The 22,572-nt window shown below is 40.2% G+C and overlaps 1 protein-coding gene across 8 annotated transcripts in view; it reads left to right on the top strand.

The window, feature by feature from the left end:
• obscnb (obscurin, cytoskeletal calmodulin and titin-interacting RhoGEF b) overlaps nucleotides 1–22,572 on the top strand; it is a 571,330-nt gene that overhangs the window by 130,117 nt on the left and 418,641 nt on the right. For all 8 annotated transcript variants that reach the window (XM_039753252.1, XM_039753258.1, XM_039753256.1 and 5 more), the window contains one exon: nucleotides 15,105–15,371. In XM_039753252.1, coding sequence (XP_039609186.1) covers nucleotides 15,105–15,371 — 267 coding nt within the window. The remainder of the gene's footprint in view (nucleotides 1–15,104; nucleotides 15,372–22,572) is intronic.

Consider the following 22,572-nt stretch of genomic DNA (forward strand, 5'->3'; position numbering starts at 1 on the left):
TAGTATTTGCCATTTGAGGGGGATAAGTGCAAAGGGAAGATTTGGTTTAAAGCCTTTAGTGTAATAAAAATAGCTAAGAAATAATGTATTGCAGTACCCTTGAGTCCAGAACCGGGAGGGACACATAAATGGTCATTTTTATGGCCACTCTCCAACAGTCGGCTGACTAATGACCCAGAGATGAAGGACTTGTTTCTGATTTCTGATGGGCCCCTTGATCATGCACACAATGACTCTTTTCTGACAGGCTAGAACAGATCACCTCATACTCCTTGAATTGAGTTCTTGTTACCTTCAAGGATGTGTTCTGAGAGCAGACCAGTGTAGCGTGCTCCTCAGTTGATTCAGAATTGTCTGAGGGGGAAAAACTACTTGGAGAAGCTGCCATTTAAGCAGTTACATGGGGTAAGGGGTGTTACTAACACAGTATTTACAGAGCACTTTAGGCACATCTCCTGGCTGCTTGAGTTCATTGGCCCTTATGCGTAGCCTCCGCTGAGTCTTGAATGTGGACCCTGGCCTTGGATTGTCTCACAGACCTGGGGAAATGAGTAGCATACAGGTTGCCTCTGACCCCAGATGAGTGAAGTGTGGCAGGCCTGTGCAGTCTGTATGAGGAAGGAAAGGATCAAAGCAGCTAGGAGCTAATGGATCTGCAGAACACCTGAGTGGCATGCTGAAGTGGTCACTGAAGAAGCTAAAGGTCCATTTTAGGACAACTCATCAAATTCCACTTGCAATCCCTGGATTGTTACCGTATAAAAACAAGTAAATAACATGTTACCATGATTGAAAGCCTAGTTTAAACATTTTATTCTTGAATTTCATTTTTATAATGAAGCAATATAAGTACATATATACAGTAACTTGCAATAATATAATCTCTCTATATAATGCAAAGTTGAGTGACACACTGACTGATGCAATTTCTTGTTTTGTCTCTGCAATAGAAAAATAAAATACCAAATACCTCAGAAATGATTTAATAGAAATTTGGTGACATTATAGAAAAAAAAATGTAGCCGGTTCATGATTTTTTATTTTTAATTGTCCATATTTGTCCATAATAATACTGTACCAAGCACACAATGCTAACGTGCCATGCAGTGCTGATGTAAGCCTGAAGAGAAATTGTAGCAGCCATTCTGCGACCTGTTTGAGGCAATCCTGTGTTTACAAATGAAGGTCTTCAGCGGATGAGTGGTGTATATGAATAGCGCCGCCACAGAGCAAAACACTGGAATGAGAAGATAAGAAGGGGAGGTGTCTTAGACAAGAAAAAGACTGCACACATATATGCTGTGCAGACAGAGCTGTGAAGTGGAAGGACAGAGGAAGGGTTTGCCAAAAAAAAGTTATTTCCATACACAATAACCAGCTCAAGTTGTATTAGTTTTGATCAAATAAAATGGAATCCCTTTTGACTTATAATGTATTAATTTCACACTATATAACAAATGTAAATGCAGATGAATAAATATGGTACAGAGCTATTAGGTTTGGAAATCTGGCAGCAGATTATCCAATTTGTAATGAGACAGTGGGAGATATGCAAAGTTTTCTCATATAACACAAATGGCGACATTTATGATTATGTTGCAATGTATATGAATTCTACCTCGAAATCTACACCATGACTTGTGAATTGTTGGCTGCATCAAAAATTTTCACAAGTGTATTTAAAGTTTACAGAAAATGTGTATTATTTGCTAAATTTGTGGTAAACAGTCAATCAGTTAAAAGATTGTACTTTACCTGAGCTTTATGTTGAGGTCATTTTGATGTTTACAAATTTGTTACAACTTTTGACCTTGTTCAGACTCAAAATTGGTTACACCAAATATCACAATCAAGTACATTGTCTTGCTTATCTGAAGTGATCAAATTAATATAATAATATACAGACAGCATGACATGAAATCAATTCAAAAATCTGTCACTATATATGCCCCAAAACCCCTGAGAGCAACAAGGTCATGGTCACTATATATACACAAAATATCTGAAGTGGACCAATTTTCAGTTGCTAAATATGCACAGAAAATCTGGAAGTAAACAGACTTGCAGATTTTACATACAAGCACACAAGAAGAAAAAAAAATTGTAAGTGAAGTCCAGAAAATAATAGGGCTGTTGTTACTACATATACCATACAACATATTGCAGTGAACAGAAAAACTTTTGTTTGACATGCAAATCAAAGAAGATATTTCTGTTAACTCAAAGAATGTAGTAATGGATTCAATTATAATTCACGCATTGATTATAAATCTACTCCTCCTTGAACCGTCACCTTATCGTGGTGGAGGGGTTTGCGTGTCCCAATGATCCTAGAAGCTACATTGTCCGGGGCTTTATGCCTGGTAGAACCACCAAGGCAAACTGGTCCTAGGTGAGGGATGAGACAAAGAGCGGTTCAATAAACCTCTAATGAAGAATAAAAACCTTGGACGACGTTTTCCCTTGCCGGACGCGGTCACGGGCCCCCTCTGGAGCCAGGCCTGGAGGTGGGGCTCGATGGCGGCGCCTGGTGGCGGGCCTGCACCCATGGGGCTCGGCCGGGCACAGCCCGAAGAGCTAACGTGGGTACTCCTCCCCATGGGCTCACCACCTATGGGAGGGGCCAAGGAGGTTGGGTGCATTGTGAGTTGGGTGGTGGCCGAAGGCGGGGACCTTGGCAGTCTGATCCTCGGCTACAGAAACTGGCTCTTGGGACGTGGAATGTCACCTCTCTGAAGGGGAAGGAGCCTGAGCTAGTGCGCGAGGTCGAGAGGTTCGGCTAGATATAGTCGGACTCACCTCGGCGCACAGCTTGGACTCTGGAACCAATCTTCTTGAGAGGGGCTGGACTCTCTACCACTCTGGAGTTGCCCCGGTGAGAGGCGCCGAGCAGGTGTGGGCATACTTATTGCCCCCTGACTCGGAGCCTGTGCATTGGGGTTTACCCCGGTGGACGAGAGGGTGGCCTCCCTCCGCCGGGTGGGGAAGGGTCCTGACTGTTGTTTGTGCGTATGCGCCAACAGCAGTTTGGAGTATCCACCCTTTTGGAGTCTCTGGAGGGTTGCTAGAGGGCATACCTTCTGGGGATTCCCTCGTTTTGCTGGGAGACTTCAATGCTCCGTGGGCAATGACAGTGAGACCTGGAAGGGCGTGATTGGGAGGAATGGCCCCGATCTGAACCCGAGCGGTGTTTTGTTATTGGACTTCTGTGCTCGTCATGGATTGTCCATAACGAACACCATGTTCAAGCATAAGGGTGTTCATATGTGCACTTGGCACCAGGACACCCTAGGCCTCAGGTCGATGATCGACTTTGTGTGTGTCGTGGACTTGCGGCCATATGTCTTGGACACTCGGGTGAAGAGAGGGGCGGAGCTGTCAACTGATCACCACCTGGTGGTGAGTTGGCTTCGATGGTGGGGTCAGACCTGGTAGGCCCAAACGTGTTGTGAGGGTCTGCTGGGAACGGCTGGCAGAGTCCCCTGTCAGAAGTAGCTTCAACTCCCACCTCCGGCAGAACTTCAACCACGTCCCGAGGGAGGTGGGGACATTGAGTCGAATGGGCCATGTTCCGTGCCTCTATTGTTGAGGCGGCTGACGGAGCTGTGGCCGCAAGGTGGTCGGTGCCTGTCGTGGCGGCAATCCCGAACCCGTTGGTGGACACGGCGTGAGGGATGCCGTCAAGCTGAAGAAGGAGTCCTATAGGACTTTTTTGTCCTGTGGGTCTCTGGAGGCAGCTGATAGGTACCGGCAGGCCAAGCGGAACGCTGCGGTTGTTGCTGAGGCAAAACTTCGGGCATGGGAGGAGTTTGGAGAGGCCATGGAGAGCGACTTTGGACGGCTTCGAGGAGATTCTGGTCCACCGTCCGGCGTCTCAGGAGGGAAGCAGTGCAGTGTCAACACCGTATATGGTGGGGATGGTGCGCTGCTGACCTCGACTTCGGGGCGTTGGGTCGGTGGGAGGAGTACTTCGAAGACCTCCTCAATCCCACTAACATGCCTTCCAATGAGGAGCAGAGCCTGGGGACTCTGAGGTGGGCTCTCCCATCTCTGGGACTGAAGTCACCGAGGTGGTCAAAAACTCCTTGGTGGCAGGGCCCGGGGTGGATGAGATCGCCGAGTTCCTTAAGGCTCTGGATGTTGTAGGACTGTCTTGGTTGACACGTCTCTGCAACATCGCATGGACATCGGGACAGTGCCTCTGGATTGGCAGACCGGGTGGTGGTCCCCTCTTTAAAAGGGGACGGAGGGTGTGTTCCAACTATAGAGGGATCACACTCCTCAGCCTCCCTGGAAAAGTCTATTCGGGGTTCTGGAGAGGAGGGTCCGTCGGATAGTCAACCTCGGATTCAGGAGGAACAGTGTGGTTTTAGTCCTGGTCGCGAACAGTGGACCAGCTCTTCACCCTTAGCAGAGTCCTGGAGGGTGCATGGGAGTTTGCCCGACCGGTCTACATGTGTTTTGTGGACTTGGAAAGGCATTCGACCGTGTCCCTCGGGAATCCTGTGGGGGTGCTCCGGGAGTATGGGGTACCGGACCCCCTGATAACAGCTGTTCGGTCTCTGTACAACCGGTGTCAGAGCTTAGTCGAGCCCGTTTCCAGTGAGAGTTGGACTCCGCCAGGGCTGCCCTTTGTCACCGATTCTGTTCATAACTTTTATGGACAGAATTTCTAGGCGCAGCCAGGGTGTTGAAGGGGTCCGGTTTGGTGGACTCAGGATTGGGTCACTGCTTTTGCAGATGATGTTGTCCTGTTTGCTTCATCAGGCCGTGATCTTCAGCTCTCTCTGGATCGGTTCGCAGCTGAGTGTGAAGCGGCTGGGATGAGAATCAGCACCTCCAAATCCGAGAACATGGTCCTCAGCCAGAAAAGGGTGGAGTGCCCTCTCAGGGTTGGGGGAGAGATCCTGCCCCAAGTGGAGGAGTTCAGGTATCTCGGGGTCTTGTTCACGAGTGAGGGAAGAATGGAGCGTGAAATCGACAGGCGGATCGGTGCGGCATCCGCAGTGATGCGAGCTCTGCATCGGTCTGTCGTGGTGAAAAGGAGCTGAGCCGTAAGGCAAAGCTCTCAATTTACCAGTCGATCTACGCTCCTACCCTCACCTATGGTCATGAGCTATGGGTAGTGACCAAAGAACGAGATTGCGAATACAAGCGGCTGAAATGAGTTTCCTCCGCAGGGTGTCTGGGCTTTCCTTTAAAGATAGGTTGAGAAGCTCTGTCATCCGGGAGGGGCTCAGAGTAGAGCCGCTGCTCCTCCGCATCGAGAGGAGTCAGATGAGGTGGCTCGGGCATCTGATCAGGATGCCTCCTGGGCGCCTCCCTGGTGAGGTGTTCGGGCACGCCCAACCGGGAGGAGGCCCGGGGAAGACCCAGGACACTGGAGGGACTATGTCTCCGGCTGGCCTGGGAACGCATGGGATTCTCCCGGAAGAGCTGGAAGAAGTGGCCAGGGAGAGGGAAGTCTGGGCCTCTCTGCTTAAGCTGCTACCCCCGCGACCTGACCTCGGATAAGCGGAAGAGGATGGATGGATTATAAATCTAATAAAGAAATTCTTCTAGGGACCACCATCCATTGGTGTATCACCTTTGTCTTAGGAAATGATGCAAGATTTTTAAGCACCTTTAGCATGGGAAAATTGCTATATAAATAAAATGTATTATTATTATTACTTAATAAACTAGTTATATATAATATAATATAATATAATTGTTGTGTCTTGGGTAAGTAACTCGTTGAAGGGCAGCATTAATAAGAGAAATTAACGAGAGTATAGAGACAAATCCAAATGACATCTGCTCAATTTCAAACATGAGCCTCAATATAAAAGAACAGTCTGATGCAATCAAAGTAACATTGGATAGATGTATTACCTTATATGGATATACTTTACACCAAGGTGTGGTATACCAAATAAAATTCCTTCTTAAAACAGACAAACAGTCAAGAATTCCTATCCTACACTCCTCCCCCAATAATCAAAATGACACTGTTAACATCAGCCTCTCAGGAGGCTTTCTTATCCATTGTGGACAGGCTCTGAGCCTCTCTTCAGAAACTTCTGCCAGAAGTGTAAGATTTTTCTCAGGATTGCTACCATTTCCCCCATTTATATCCATCTCCACCCCGGTTCTGTCTCTGGAACATTGCTAGTATGCAGTTTCATCACCTTTCCTTTTATCTGTATGATGTACAAGACATTGCCCAATTTTAAAAATAAATTTGCCTGGCACCAAACTTGAGCCTTCTCCACTCCGGTACATTCTAACAGTTGTGGCTTGAAGTGTAGTCCAATATGCAAACAAGAAATTAATTATCTTTTAATCTAATGATCTCTGGCACTCTGTTTTTCCAATTCTAATTTGCATTTTTGCACCATACATTCTGCAGCTCCATTGCTTTGTGGACAATAGGGTGCTGAAATCTTGTGTCTCAATGAATTTAATCTAAGGAGCTCAGTAAATTGAGTGCACTTAAATTGTGGACCATTGTCTGATGCTAATGTATCTCTTCCGGGAGGCAGTAAATAGTTTTCTCAAAATCTTAGCCAACTCATGGGTAGTAATGGCATTGATCTTTTCAGTCACGACCCACCTAGAATTGGCATCCACTAACACTGAAAACATCTGTCCATTTTTTCATAAATATCCAAGTGAAGCCTTTGCAAGGGTCTTTCAGCCCAACTCCAAGAATGTAAGTTTGATCAGTCTCTTTTAACGGCAGTCTTTAAAATGTATCAGCATTCCCATGCTTGGCAGATATTTTTAATCAAATCACTCATTGATAAAATGCCAAGATTAATGTCCATCTTTATAGTCTCACAACAGCTAAAGTTGGAATTGCCATTTTTGACCTAAGATTTTGACTAGGGGCTTCTTATCAGTGGCTAACTGAAATTTTCTGCCATATATTTATTCACAAAATTTTAACAGCCTGAAAACAATACAAGTGCCTCCTTTTAATTCTGCTAATATTTTAATTGGGCCTTACTGAGTGTCCGAGAAGCATATGCAATGAGCCTCTCTGTTACATCTATGTACTTGTCTGTAACACCAGCTCCCACACCATAGGGTGTAGCTTCGCAGGCTAAGGACACGGGCAATCTTGGATTAAAAAGAACCATTAATGTGTCCTAACAAAGTTGATTTTTGGTTTTCACAAAAGCAGAATCCACCCAGTCTGACAACACCCATTTTTGTCCCTTCTGCATTAACTGTGTCATAGGTTTAATAAGTGTAGAAAGGTTGAGAATAGGTTTTCCATAATAATTCACTAGAGTTAGGAATGATCTCAGTTTTGATACATTCTGGGGTCTGTTGGCTCTCTCAATTGCCTCATTTTTTTCTATCATAAGCCTTATTCCTTCATTTTCAATTATGTGTCCTAAATGCTGTACTTCACTTGACTCTGAAAGAATATGCACTTTTCTGAATTAACCTTAAACCCATATTGCTTTAGCCTGTTCAGCACAGCTTCCAGATTTTTTAAGTGATCCTCCTGGTAGCACTCAGTCAACTAAATAGCAGATAACTCCATTCAAATCTTGTAAAACTGTGTCCATTATATCCCGGAAAGGGCTGGCTACTCCGGAGGGTAATTTGTTTATCTGGAACAGTCCCTGCTGTGTATTAATATTTAAATATGTCTTCCTTTCCTTATCCAGTTCAACTTGCTAATATGCTTGTGCTAAATCAATTTTACTAAACTGTTTACTATTAGCATATCTTGCAAACAAATCTTAAGCATGGGAAACAGAGTAGGAATCTACATGTAGCTACAGGTTAATGGTGACCATTAACTTTATGCTCCCATCTGACTTTGGGATACATACAGTTAAAATCAAAAATCAAAATCTTTATTGTCATTGTAGCAATGAGACATTGTACAATGAAATTTAGGTGCAATTTTCCTATGCAAAAAAACCCTCAGTAAGTAGAGTTTCTTTTGGGCTTTCTTAACTACCTCAGCAGTGTGTGTTCCCCAGGTCAAGTCCTCCCTAATGGTGACTCCCAAGAAGCGGAAGTCTGAGACCCTCTCTACACAGTCCCCATTTATGATGAGTGGCTGGATGTTGTCTGCCTTCTTCCTGAAGTCCACAATGAGCTCCTTGGTCTTGGTTGTATTTAGGAGCAAGTTGTTATTCCTACACCATGTTGTCAGCCACTCCACCTCATCCCTGTAGGCGGACTCATCCCCCCCAGAGATGAGCTCTACTACCGTGGTATTGTCAACGAACTTAAAAATGGTGTTACTGTGGTGGGCAGGAATCCAGTTGTCGGTGTAGAGGGTATAGAGCGGGGGCTCAGCACACAGCCTTGTGGGGAGCCAGTGCTGAGGCTGATGGGTGTGGAGAAGTAGGGGCCCACTCTAACCCTCTGAGTGCGATCACTCAGGAAGTCCTTGATCCAAAGGCAGGTGGAATGTGGAAGTCATATGTCTGACAGATTGGTCGCCAGTCTGTGGGGTAAGATGGTATTAAAGGCAGAGCTGAAGTCTATGAAGGGCAGCTGTACATAGCTCCCCCTGCTGCTCCAGATGGGACAGAACAGCATGGAGAACAGTGGCCACAGCGTCCTCTGTAGACCTGTTTGCTCTGTAGGCAAACTGGTGCGGATTAAGCATGGGATGAATGAATGACATGATGTGGTTCCTGATGAGCTTCTCGAAGCACTTCTTAACTACAGGGTGTCAGTGCAACTGGCCTGTAGTCATTAAGACGGTCTGTTTCTTGGCTAAAGGCACTATGACAGAGGATTTCAGGCAGGATGGCACAGTGGATTGAGACAAAGACTGGTTGAATATCCTGGTGAAAACCCCAGCCAGTTGGTCTGCACAGTCTTTCAGCACGCGTCCTAAGATGCCATCAGGTCCAGGTGCCTTCCGTGGGTTGACAGCCTGCAGCATGTGTCTCACCTTGTGCACCCCCACTGTGAATATGGGGCTGTTGTTGGTTTCTGGATAGGGTCTGGCTGTCTCTGGTGGATCCACTTCTAACCGGACAAAGTAGTGGTTCAGTTCCTCAGCCAGCGATAAATCATCTCCCACAGCTCTGGGACTGGTCCTGTAGTTGGTCATATGCTGGACACCCATCTACACTTGCCTGCCGTTGTTGCTGTCCAGGTGTTCCTCGATCTTCGTTTTATAGTCTGACTTGGCCTCTTGGATGCCCCTGTTTAGGCTGGCACAGGCTGTGCTGTAGAGGACCTTGTCACCAGACCTGAAGACAGTGTTCCTCTCTTAAAGCAGCCTCTGGACTTCCCTGGTCATCCAGGGCTTCTGATTAGCGTAGACCCGGATACGTTTATCCACTGTGACAATGTCTGTGCAGTTCTTAATATAACACAGTATGCAGAAGCTGTTCATTCTGCATATGATGCTGGATACTGGAATCAATACTCCTTGTTGTACTAAAAGGTCCAAATGTTCATCCACAAATGTTCAGCCTTACAAAATGTGTGAATAGCCTTTTCAGACACATGCAGTTTAGCCATATTTTTGCTGCAATACCTTGATTTGATCAGTCACCTGAAATAGACCAAAACTTTTTAGTCTTAGATGAGAAAGATGGTTTCACTCTATTAAAGTACCTCCATCCCCTTTTACAACCAGTAGGGATAAATTAACCTGTTTCCCCTCATTTTCTATATTTACAAGGATTTACAATACACACTAGGGACAATTAGGATCACCAATGCACCTAACCTGCATGTCTTTGGACTGTGGGAGGAAACCGGAGCACCCGGAGGAATCCCACACAGACACGGAGAGAACATGCAAACTCCACCTAGAATAGCACACTTTCTACAACATTACAGACATAGCAGCACCTGTATCAATTTGCATCATGATTCCTACACCGTTAACTTTCAACAGAACGTTGCAGGGTTTTACATACTCACTGTCCATCACAAACAGTTCCTACACCAGGGGTAACTGTCCTTTTTGTCCCATTCCAGTGCATTCAGTAACGTGCTGCTTCCATGGAAGAAACATGCTGGGAGTACCCTTTGAAGTAATTAAGCTCCTCACATTCACATTTTTTGCTTTCCCAGGAAAAGCATTCAACCAATAATTAGCCCTAGGTGCATTATCCATACCAATCATAGCAATGTTATGTGTTTGATGGAAGTCCATCATGTCCTCTGACCCCCTCTGGAAGACCTAGGCAACAAAGTTGCTCTGCCTTCATTCTCGCACCATTTAAACTCCGTCTACATTTGGCATGCATACTTATTCTGATAAACTGGAAGAATCCAAACTCTCCTCTTTTAAGTCAGTGGGAAACCGATGTGTTATATAATTTGAAATTGGAAAAAATCAAATACTCAGTTAGAGGATCCGTACAGACTTTTTTCAAAACATGGCAGGATCTAATCAGTAATATTTTAAAATAAGTTCATAAAGCAAAGAGAATTTATTAATTTAGGTATGTTTACAAGCCTTAAATTTTACGCCGTTTGGCTTGCTCTCTCTTTCTCAGGGGTGGGGATCGATCTGTTCTTAACTCAATTTTTCTTTTTGTAAAAACTTGATTGCTTTGCATGGATTGTAATAAAATTAATAAAAAAAGAAATTAAAAAAAACTCCGTCTACCAAGATTTGGAAATGATGCTGCTCATTCACCAACTGGCTTTCTTTAGCAATGCTAGCCAAATGTCCTACTTTTCAACGCGCATTATACTTAAAATCCTTGAACTAGCACATATCACTGTAGGCTTATGGTCATTAACCAAACAATGGAAGCACTTCTTCATTCTTCACCCAGGAACGAAGCTATCAGTACTAAATGGCTTTTCCAGCTGAAACTGTTTCATGCTGGCAATGGTGCACTCAGAATTTTTGCAAATATCAACTGTCTTGTCTTGTCATAAACAACTTTTAGCAATCAGCCTCACAGCTTCCCATCAGACAAGCCACAGATTAGCTGGTCTCTCAACTGTTCTAGTACATTCATGCCAAACTGACAGTGTTCCTCGAGTCACTTTAAATCCATTATACATTTTGACAAAGACATAATGTTCAGCCATTATATTCTGCTTTGGTTCAAAATGTGTGTCAGGCATTCGGGTCCTTAACAGATAAATCTGACAGACCGCAAGTCCTTGATAGAGGGACTGAGGTCAGTGGAACAGTAAGAGATGCCGACAATTTATTGTGCAGTAAATGGCGCAAACAGTCACAAAAGTTGTGCATTGCAAAAAGGCAAAAAAAAATCCTGTAAAAATTGCATCGATCCAATTGTTCCCTCAGGGTCCTTCTCTCAAATATAAATTCATTTTATTAACCTACTCCTGTTCTGAAGCAACACTGTACGTCTTCCTCCTGCTCACCCAGCCTTTTCTCTCCCCCTTTAACTTCTTCGATAGGCCTTTATAAGTTCTCCCAGCAATCAGCTGACAAGGAACCAGGACACCCATCCCCCCATCACACATTTCAGGTACCTTTTAAATCTGGGAGCTATCCACATGTGCATGCTCAGCTGATCACCAGATGGCACTACTTCTCACCCACATACACCTCCAGACACCCGCGCTGGTCCTCCTCAACTGTGCCTCCTCAGCGAACAAAAGCAACAAAACAAAAACAATCCCAAAAACAAATCCAGCCTTCAAAGACCCATTGCTGCACCCTATCTTGCTGCCTCGAAGCCCCAGGCTGCAAGCAAGCATCTCCCGAGGACACAGACAAGCAGCTGCCGACTTAACTGCCAGAAAGCCCGCTGAGGAGAGATGCCACCCACACCATCCAAAATCACCCCAAGATGCGCCATCCAGCGACCACTGATACCATCCCACACCCCCTCATGAGCACCGGAAAGGGCACAGGTATGTGCCATTTCTACAAGTTTAATTTATAATACAGCGGATAAACCAGAAACTGTCCTGCCTGAAGTTGATAAGGCCTTATATGTACCTACATTGTGTTAAAGGGAGTTGCATCTGCACAATGTGCCTTTAGCGTGGTAGTTAGTTGTTCTAAACTGATTTTTTGTGTGGTTTGTGGCACTATGACATCTTTTAGTTACGCAAAGTTCTTTGTCCCAGTTATACTCAGGCACTCCACCCTTTCCCATTATTCAGCAATAGCATTTGCCACAAATACATTTCCAATCCTCTCCTTAAAGTTAGAAAAACACCCCTCTTACTCCTTAAACTCCACAGCTACATTAACAAGATTAGCCATTTTCATGCTGCCCTGCCATCCCTATCCTCATTGCCAATCTGTTGTATCTTAGGTAAGTAACTCGATGCAGGGCAGCACTCACAACACAAATTAACAGGAGTCCGGAGACAAATCCAATTGACAGCTACTTTATTTCAAGCATGAGCCTAAATGTAAAAGAACAGTGTGATGCAATCAAAGTAACACTGGATAGATGTACAGTATTACCTTGTATGAATATACTCTATACCAATGCATGGTATACAACCCTTTAATTGCAAAACAAAACATCCAAGAAGTTCTATAATATAATATAATATATGTTCTTATATCTACAGTATATGTAATATGTATATATAAATCAATAGGCACCTTAAGCAATTTGTTTGGGATCAACAATGTAAAATGGGTCAATGAACCAACATCCTTGAGATTTAAAGTTCAGCTGTGTAACTACTATGCCTCTAAAGAAGCTTGATTTTCAGTGACTTTAACTAGTTTTATATGTACTGCTACAATTGCATCTGTTGGCAATAATTAATAATACAGAGTCAAAAAACAAAAAAAAAAAAAACAAGTCAGAAGCCATTAGGAACCAGGGAAGAAGGTAACTGTACTGAACCCTAGTCAGGGGCAAAAGGCCTAAAGATTTATTGTTCTTGTTAATTTAAAAAATATTGATGCTGTCATATTCATACCCAGGACAGAAAAATAAAATGTGTATTATCTACTTGCATAAAACACTCTCTTTTGTCATTATAGTATGCTTGCAGTCTATATCTCACTACATGGTGATAAATGTAAGCTCTTACTAGAAGCAATGCTAAAAATAACTATAAAGAAACAAATTTATTAGTAGTAGTAGCACAGTAACATTTTGCCCTTATATGACCAACCAACATAAAACATGTCACCACATTCTGATGCCGTTATTAAAAAGGATTTATTATAAAAAATAACTTCAATTATTTTGTTAAAAACACAATTCAGGTCATCTAATGTACTAAAATGATCTAATATCATATAAGGCTAAAGTCAAATACTTATGAAGTTTGATCATTTATAAAGTTTGATTTACACCTTTAACATATAATCAGTCTTTTTATTATACAATAGGCAAGCACTCAACACTATGAATACACATCTGTTGCTATATATTACGTTTATGTGAAGTACAATATATGAAAATTAAGAAAAGTTTAGATACATACTAGTTAAAATATTAATCAAATGATTGACAACTCTATTATTTTCCTCTCCATATTCTGAACTTATCAGAAATGGGGAAAACCGTCCATTTGTTTATTTTTATCTTGATTTCCACTAAATGCTGCATTTATAAATTTGCATTTATTACTAAAGCACCATCAATCCCCTTTATTTTCTAGGTTGTTTGTACAGTGGTTTCATATCTTTTTCAGGTACCTTTGTGTGCAAGAATGGCACCATGTTAAGCAACTACATCTACTGCCTCGGCCATTGTAGATGCCCCATCCCATACAGAGAATAGACGTGGGGGCCCAAAATAGGCATAATACCTACATTAGGCTTGTATCACAGTTGTTCATTTATAATATATTAATTTCTGCTGACAAACACACCTTCTCCCTATGACTTTGTAATGGCTAAAGTTTATTAAAAAATTAATACATCTTAGATCATCACCTGGACTAAAATGAAAGCATAGTCATTATTTAAATATTATCTAATGCTGTCACATTGTGCTTTTAATGCTTCATCTTCTAGGTCACAGTGAGTCGCAGTTTTAAAAATCTGTCAATCATTATCAAACTCATTTCATAGTCACATAGTTCAAAAATGGTACAGTTAATGCTAAATCATACAATGGCATTTTAGGCAATTGTGCATATATGTATGGTGGCCCTGTGATGAAAAAGGTTGGTTCTTGCCTTTTTGCCACATACAAGCATACACAAATATTTGAACACTTCTCCAAATTATTGAGTTTTAAGGTGTTTAAAATTAAGGAAACAGTCATACAATTTCCATTGGCAAACATTGGCAACATAGTGGGTCATACTGAAGACCTCAGGGACTTTAAACGTGGCACTGTCATAGGATGACACCTTTGTTACAACTCAGTACATGACATTTTTGCTTTGCTAGATCCGCCCCAGTGAATACTATTATAGTGAAGTGAAAGCATCTAGAATGAAAAACAGTTCAGTCACAAAGTCGTTGATTATGCAAGTTTACATGATGGGGCCACTGAGTGGTGAAACACATAGTGCACAAAAATCACCTCTCTTCTGTTGCAACACTCACAACCAAGTTCAAAACTGCCTTGGGAAGCAACACCAGCACAAGAGCTGTGTCTCGAGAGCTTCATTAAATGGGTTTCAATGGTGAAGCAACTGCACAGAAGCCAAAAATCACTATGGGCAATACCAAGTGTGGACTCCACTTGACTCTGGAGCAATGGAAACATGTTCTCTAGTGTGATGATTCAACCTTCACTATCCTGTAATCAGGGTTTGGTGAATGCGAGGAGGTTGCTACCTTCCAGTCTACATAGTGCCTTCTGTAAAATTATGTAGAGAAGGGATAATGGTTTGGGGATGTTTTTTGGAGGATGTGCGATGCCCCTTTGTTCCAGTGGAGGGTGTAGTTAATGCTAAATCATCCAATGCATATTTAGACAATTGTACAATGCATGTATATTTGGGGATGGCCCTGTGGTGAACAAGGATGATTCTTGCCTTTTTGCCTAACACTGTTAGCCACCTAAAAACCTAAACTGGATTTCCAGTAACTTGTGTAGAGAATGTTCAATGTTATATCATTAATAAATGGAGCAATTTTGACTAATGTTCCCTAGGTTAAAATCAGCATCCAAAAAAAAGACATGGGAATTATTTTTCTTTTGCCTATTAACACTCTTTTAATCATATTAGTTCATTTCTTATATTGTGTTTTTCAGAATCAGCAGTAAAGTTTATCAAGAAACTTGAAGCTATCTCACCAGAAGTTGGTGAGACTGCTGTTTTGACCTGTGAATTAAATCAAAGTAAAGGGGATGTCCTATGGAGACGAAACGGTGTTGAGATCAAGTCAACAATAAAGTTTAAAATTCAAGGTGATGGATCTAAATGGTCACTTAAAATAATCAAGGTTTCTCTGGAGGATGAAGGAGAGTACAGCTGTGAATGTAGAGATGACAAGACAACCTGTAAAGTCACTCCGAAAGGTAAAGCATCTAGGTGTTTTAATGTCTTTAATATTATAAATAAGAAACCCTTATTATAGAATCTATAGCTGTTGAAATTATCAGGGTATTTTTTTATCGTGTCATGTGTAGGCAATCTTCTGCTATCTCTGTGCTTAGATTAGATAAACTATATTTATTTCAAGGGGAAATATAGGTGCGTACACTAACTAATAATACTATCAATCAATAGGCAGATAAATGAATAAGCAAACAAATCACATTTATATCTACAATGCTTTTTCATACAATGTCATTCAAAGTGCTTTACAAGATGTCAAAGAAGTAATTACATGCAAAGAAAAACAAATTCAAATTAGATTAAAAAAATGCATAAATAATATACAAAAAAGATAGATACATACAGTAGTTAAGAGAAGAGTCCTTAAACATAGAAATGTCTTTTTTGCCTCAAATTGATGGGCTGATAAGGCCAGGGTGGACAGCAAAAAAAATTACAGATATGCTATGGAAAAAACTAAACATGTAGAGGTTCTAGGTCAAAAGACCACCCAGTCCCCATTGGGCAGTCTATCGAACATGACATATACTTAAGATACTATTTATTTATTTGATTATTTTAAAGTTTTGTCTTAGAGAATTCATTGCAGTGGGATGAAGAGTATGATAATTCAATGCATTTCTAGTTTAATAAGTGTGGAAATAAGTTGTACTTACAAGAAGACCAAGTTGTGGTTTTAGGAGTTTTTTTAAATGTTCTGAAGTGTTAACCGGGTGTATCTCTGTTGGTAAAATATTCCACATTTTTTTGTGTATAACAGCAGAAAGTTGCCTCACCACCTCTATTTTTCTTTGCCTTTGAAATAATAACCACACTATTTGAAGATCTATGGTGACAACTTAGAATGTAGGCGGATAGGAACTCCAAAATATTGGAAGGAGCTAGATTATTTAAAGTTTTATATACCATTAATAGCATTTTAAAGTCACTTTTAAAACACATAGGTAACAAATGTTTACAATGCTAAAAATGGTGAGTTGTGCTTAGATTTTCTTTTTCTGGCTGTGGTTTTTGATGGTACATTCTAACCTAACTGCAACCAGTTAATGCCTTTCTTAAGTAGAGCAGTTAAGAGTGCATTACAGTAATCTAATCAATTTAGTAAAATAAAATAAAATAAGATGGAGTGGTGGCCCTAAGGATAAGGATCTGTATTGGTATCTGGAAGGCTGGTGGTTCAAATCCTGTTACTGCCAGAAGGAAATGTATACTGTTGGGGATTGAACAAGGCCCTTTACCTTAAAATTACTCTGGGGATGCTATACAGTGGCTGACCCTGTTCTCTTATCTGCAAAGGTCATGCCAAATGTAATTTTCCCCCTGGGGATTCATGAAGTATACAAAAACAAAAGTGTGAATTGATTTTGTAGCATCTTGCAGTGGTATGAGTTCTAATTTTTGCATTGTTCCTTAAAAGGAAAAATGCTATCTTTGTTATCTGGTTAATGTGTGATGTCATGTCTGTGTGATGTGAAGTGTGTAATGTCAAAGTCCATGATTGAACATCTAAAATTTTTACTTATACCTTTAGTGTTATTTCTAAGTGATCAAGTTTATATCTAATACACTGATTATTTTGATTTTTACTGACAACTAAGATTTCAGTTTATTTTCTTGTTTAGCTTGTGAAAATTACCACAGACTGACATGGGGTCAGAAAGCCTAGAGTGTTACCAGGTGGTATACAACGGTAACGATTTGTGTCATCTGCATAGTAATGGAAGTTCATCTTGTGTTTTGAAATAATCTGGGCCAATGCGAGTATACTGATTGAAAATAACAGGGGGCCCAGAATAGATCCTTGTGGTGCATCATATACAATATCATAGATCTCTGTACAATCACCACAACTAACAAATACATTTCTACCTGCTAAATAAAACTGAAATGGCAGAAATTGCAAAAATAACTTGAAGAGTATAAGTATTTAGTCTGTGAATATCAGGAGGAACTGAATTGCATAATAGCAGAAGGCAGGAAAGATTTTCAGAGGTGCTTCTTAGTAGTGATAAGTAGAGTGAAGTCTCACAAAGCATCAATACATTTGAAGCAATTGTGTCGGAAATCATGTTGAGGCTTCTAAGCATTTGACACACAACCTCTCTAGTGACATCTCCTGGCCAATTGCATTAACGTTACACACACTCATGATCAAGTTCAATGATATCTAGTAAACTTTTACTACTTTTATTTTTCATTGCTACAGATTGGCATGAAGAGAAGGGTTCATCAGCTGCTTCCAGTGTCTGATGTCAAAAAAATATAACTGACACAGTCACAGAATGTACTATTCGATAAGAAAGATAAGCCCTAATGTTGTAGGTAAAAAAAATATATCCTTCTATATAAAAGCGGTCGGGATTGTCCTTCTGTCCCGTGAGTGCTACGCAGGAGCAGAGTTTCACACACGCCCCGTCCGTTTTGCAATGCATGATGGGATTTGTAGTTTCGTTTTTCCAGTTAAAAGATGATTTTCTACTCCAGACTGTGCGATATCTTCTTCTTTCTTACTATATAAAAGCGGTCGGGATTGTCCTTCTCTCCCGTGAGTGGAAAACGTATCGGTATTCTGCTTATCACAGACTTACTACTTGCAGCTTGCGGTACGAAGCGACATGATGTGAGCAGAGTTCTGGTGCTCCCATCGTTCTCTTGCTTTTGTGCGCAATGCGCTGGAAAAATAGACAAAATTATGTCTCTGGAAATAATTAATGTTGATGGAGTACAAATGCCTCACCACGAAGTAAATATCAGGGGGGTTCAAAAGGGCGACCTCAATATAGAAAAAAAGTTTAAATTTCATCACAAAAATAACAGAAACTATGGGTATTAAAGTAATACCGCTCAAATGCAATATAACCAAATTAATGAGTTTGTATAAAATATCAAATTGATCTACATATTGAATTGCCTTAAGAAGTGATCAACGTAAAAGTCGGTCACCTTAAAAGGCGGGTCAGCCTAGTATATATATATATATATAAATTGAAAATGGGAAATAATTTTGAGAAATACTGTGAAAGGATCACATAAGAGATCTGTTCTGGAATCATTCCCACTTAAAATCTCCATCAAAATGTGATGACTAATTTGCAGAAGGTAGCTCACTTATTTACAATAATCCATCTTCTATTTATTGCCATTTGATGTTTATGACCACCCCAACCTCCTCTCGGTTCACTTGCTATTGGTCCATTGCATTACCCATGTTACTTGTTGATTGCTAACACACAACTGAAACACTATTGTTCTTAGCAGAGCAGATGTATATCCTGTATTTTCTTGACATATGCACGTCAAATTGGTTGTATTGGCATGAGAGTATCATTGTTGTACTCTCCTAATGAAAACAAGAAGATGAGATATCGATGTATATTATATGATGTACAGTTTTAAAGAAAAATGAGGATTGCATGTAAATCGTGCCCGATTTAGCTAATCCTTTAATATACTGTATATAGAGTAGATAAATTAATGATAAGAGGCAAAGAAGGAATATTTATGAGAAGAGAGTATTATAGTGACAGAGGAATTAACTTAACCCGTAATACTAAAGCTCTTCTTTGCAGCACTATGCATTCTACCAATCAGCATTTGTAAGATGTATAATTTATAGTTTTGTTTCTCGATATTAAGTATTATCGGGCATAATTATTTAAAATGTATCGATCATCCACTAACATTTATTTCACCTGACAATTCTGTTGAGTTTTTGAAATCTGGTGATGCAATACATAGTTCAAAAATACTGTAGCTCGAAGAATAAGAATTCGAAACGCTGAGCTGACAAGCCAGAGGAAATGCCCCTCCCAACCTACCCCCTAATCGTGGGTAGAAGCAGTAAACTGACATGCACCTTGGAAATGGACTTGAACAGATTAGACTGAGCAGATGTGCACACTTGAACTAAAATGTGAAGCACAGGTCAAAACACTAAGCAGACAAGTGCACTGGGACTGAAACATGAAGAGCAGTTTGAAGCCCATTGTGACACTCCTTGTGTGATTTTGGACTATATAAGAAATAATCTGTTGTTGTTGTTATTATATGTTTATGGCCTTGATTTAACCTAGTGAGATTTAAATTTGCCTCTATGTGAGAATTTATTCTGGCCACAGCATGGGGTATTCTTTTTTTGAAAATCCCTATTTAGAAGTTATCAGTAGATAATGAGCAATGGGCCTTTGACCTTTCAAGTTAACCCTAAATTATTCTAGAATGCTTAAGGAGGTTAGTGAGCACATATATAAAATCTTGATGATTTGTTCTTCAAATATCACTGCACACAGAGGAAATTTATTATGACTAGAAACCTGCAAAGGGCAGGTCCAAGTAATTATAGGAGATGAGATTTATAGGCATCATGGGTAAATTAATAGAAGGTTTTACTAAGGAAAAGATCTAGAAACATGTGGCAAGAACAGGTGTATTGGAGTACAGTCAATATGTCTTTAAATAAGGGAGGTGGCATTTCATTAATATCTTGGAATTCTGTGAAGCAGCAACAAAAGTATATGATCAGAAAGGGGACTATGATATTATTTATTGTGATTTTCAGAAAGAATTTCATAAGGACTCAAATGAAAAGAAGTAGAAATTCAATCAGCAGTGTGTGGATGGGTATAAATTTGTCATAAAAGCCATAATCAAAGGGTATAATAAATGGTGTATAGATGTTTTCTTGAATTAGTTTATGTTACAAGTAGGGTCTCTCAGGGTTCAGTGCTGAGGTTGCTGCTCATTCTAATATAAATACTGTAATAATCATGCAAAGAATTTAAATAGCAAACTGGTTTGAAGAGGATGATAAACTAGGAGGAATTAGCTGAGTCACTACAGAGGGAAGTGGACAGCATACAGCCTTGGGCAGATCTGTGGCAGTTGAAATTTAATGTAAGTAATGTATTGCACATGGGAAGTTAAAATGTTAGGTAACATTTCAGGAGATATGGGAAAGGGAGAAGATTTTAGCTTGGTTAATTAAATATCAGTCTTGCTTTTGGCAGTGCTATTAATTAGTTAAATAATTAGGTAAGGATCCAACTTTATTTATCTTTCCTTTTTTGGTAGAGGGAATCTCTGTTTTACTTATTATCAAGGTAAGTGAACCACACTGGTTTTAAGAAATGTTAAGTTAATGATAAACACAAGTATTACAGATATATAATAACTGTGTATATATCAACATTAAAGACAGAATGCAAAACAGACAAGACAGACATTTACCAGATATTTAGAGTTCTAATTTGTCTTGTCAAAGATAAACAGTTTTATAATACCAAGTCTTTAAGGATGATGTCTGATGTTGTGTGGAATAATTGGTGTTCTTGCTCCAAGTTCATATGGAAAACATTTTTTTGCTGCAGTTCACTCTTCCTCTTTGCGATACGGTCATTTGTTTGTGGCTTGCTGTGCTTTTCTCAGCTTTCTGTTTGGATCTTTGTTGTGTCCTCTTGTTTCTCAGTTTAGGCTCTGATGTTTCCTTCTTGAGGTAACTTCTTCTCAGTCTTCTCAGTTAATGATGGCACAGAGCTTGGCTTGGAAGAGTGGATCTTAGCTTTCAGTTCTAGAAACACAAGAATTTGTCAGCTTTCAGCTACTCAAAGAGGGACTGACTCAGCATTTGGGTTTTAGAGAGAGAGCAGGTTTCAGAGAGTCAGAAGAAATGAGTGCAGCTGGTTTTTGAAGGAAGGTATTAATTGGATCAAGTGCCTGCTTATAGGTGTGTAATTTTATTCATCACATCCAGGCAGATTAAGTTTACATTCACAGGCCTAAAAGGAATGTCCATTTAGATGCCTTCATTTCTGAGGGGTTCTCTGCAAAGGTCTCTGATTTACAATTTTGTTATCAGATAAAGTACAGAGTTGACCAAAGTTTGGGACAAGTTGCAGTTTAGCCATTTATTCTGGAATGCAGGTTTGGGGAAGTGCAAATGGATTTTTGCAACCCTGTTAAATCTGCTGTCTTAACAGGACTTGAGTGCCATTAAAAGCCTAGGAGAATGACCAATGCCCACTTTTTCCTACAGTGAAAGACTTAGAAATTATAGTGGGCCCTTCACTTTCTGTATTCAGACACTACTGAAGCAATTAAGAAGGCTAATAGGATGTTAGGGCAAATATAATTACTTAGGCCTCATCTGGATACTATCTGTAGTCTATAGCCTCCATAATTCACAAAAAGACAGTGAAAGCAAAAGTACAGGGATGAGGAACCAAGCTGATTCCAGAACAATACAATATGAAATATGAGGAAAGGATCTGAACATTTTTAGTTTTAGCAAATAGAGATTAAGGGATGACATGATTGTTTACTGTTTGAAGTACAATGGATCAATAATGGATCAATGGATCAATAGTTACTTTAAAATAAAATATTTAACAAGAACATAGGAATACAGATGGAAACTTGAAATGAGTTACTATTAATGTGATAGATAGTATTTTGTTGACCTTCAAAAGTTGATTTGATGTCATTATGTGAATGGGACTGACAAGCGTGTTGGGGTGAACGACCTGTTCTAATTGTTCTAATGTTCTTATGTTGTAAAAGATTTCAGTAGGCTTATATATCATTCCTTGCTGATGGTCTGCTCCCTATACATTCTTTTTTTTAACTTTCTGTAGACTCTGTAGTGGCTCCCTGAAACTTACTTTGTAGTTATTTGTTGTTGTGTTTTTTTCATTTTATTATTATATATTTTATTTATTATAGTTTCTTTGCATTGTATAATTCTGTGTTTATATAAAGTGTTTTATAACAGTACATTCTGTGAAAGAAATAAAAAAATAAAGTAAATAATCACTTTAGATAAAATGTCACCGTTAAAGGTAATATATTAAAGGAAATGGTTAATTACACAATATTTGCACCATTATCTTTGTCAAACAGTTAAGTCAGAGAGATAATAGTCTTGTTTCTGATGTAGTAATTCCACATGAATCATTAAAATTAAATGCCTAGGATGTGGCATGAGTTTTGGTAAAGAAATCTATTCGGGATGAGTTCAGCTTTTAACCCTGACAGAAGTTATTCTATTTATGAAGAGAAGCTGGGAAAATACTTCTGAATGGACCTTGTTCAGCACCTCAGTAGTAAACAGCGAGGCAAGGAGATGTAGCCAGAAAAGGTTTGCATGTTAAAGGAACCTGTTATGTT

Source organism: Polypterus senegalus, chromosome 5, assembly GCF_016835505.1.
Source record: "Polypterus senegalus isolate Bchr_013 chromosome 5, ASM1683550v1, whole genome shotgun sequence".
Classification (NCBI taxonomy): Eukaryota; Metazoa; Chordata; class Cladistia; order Polypteriformes; family Polypteridae; genus Polypterus; species Polypterus senegalus.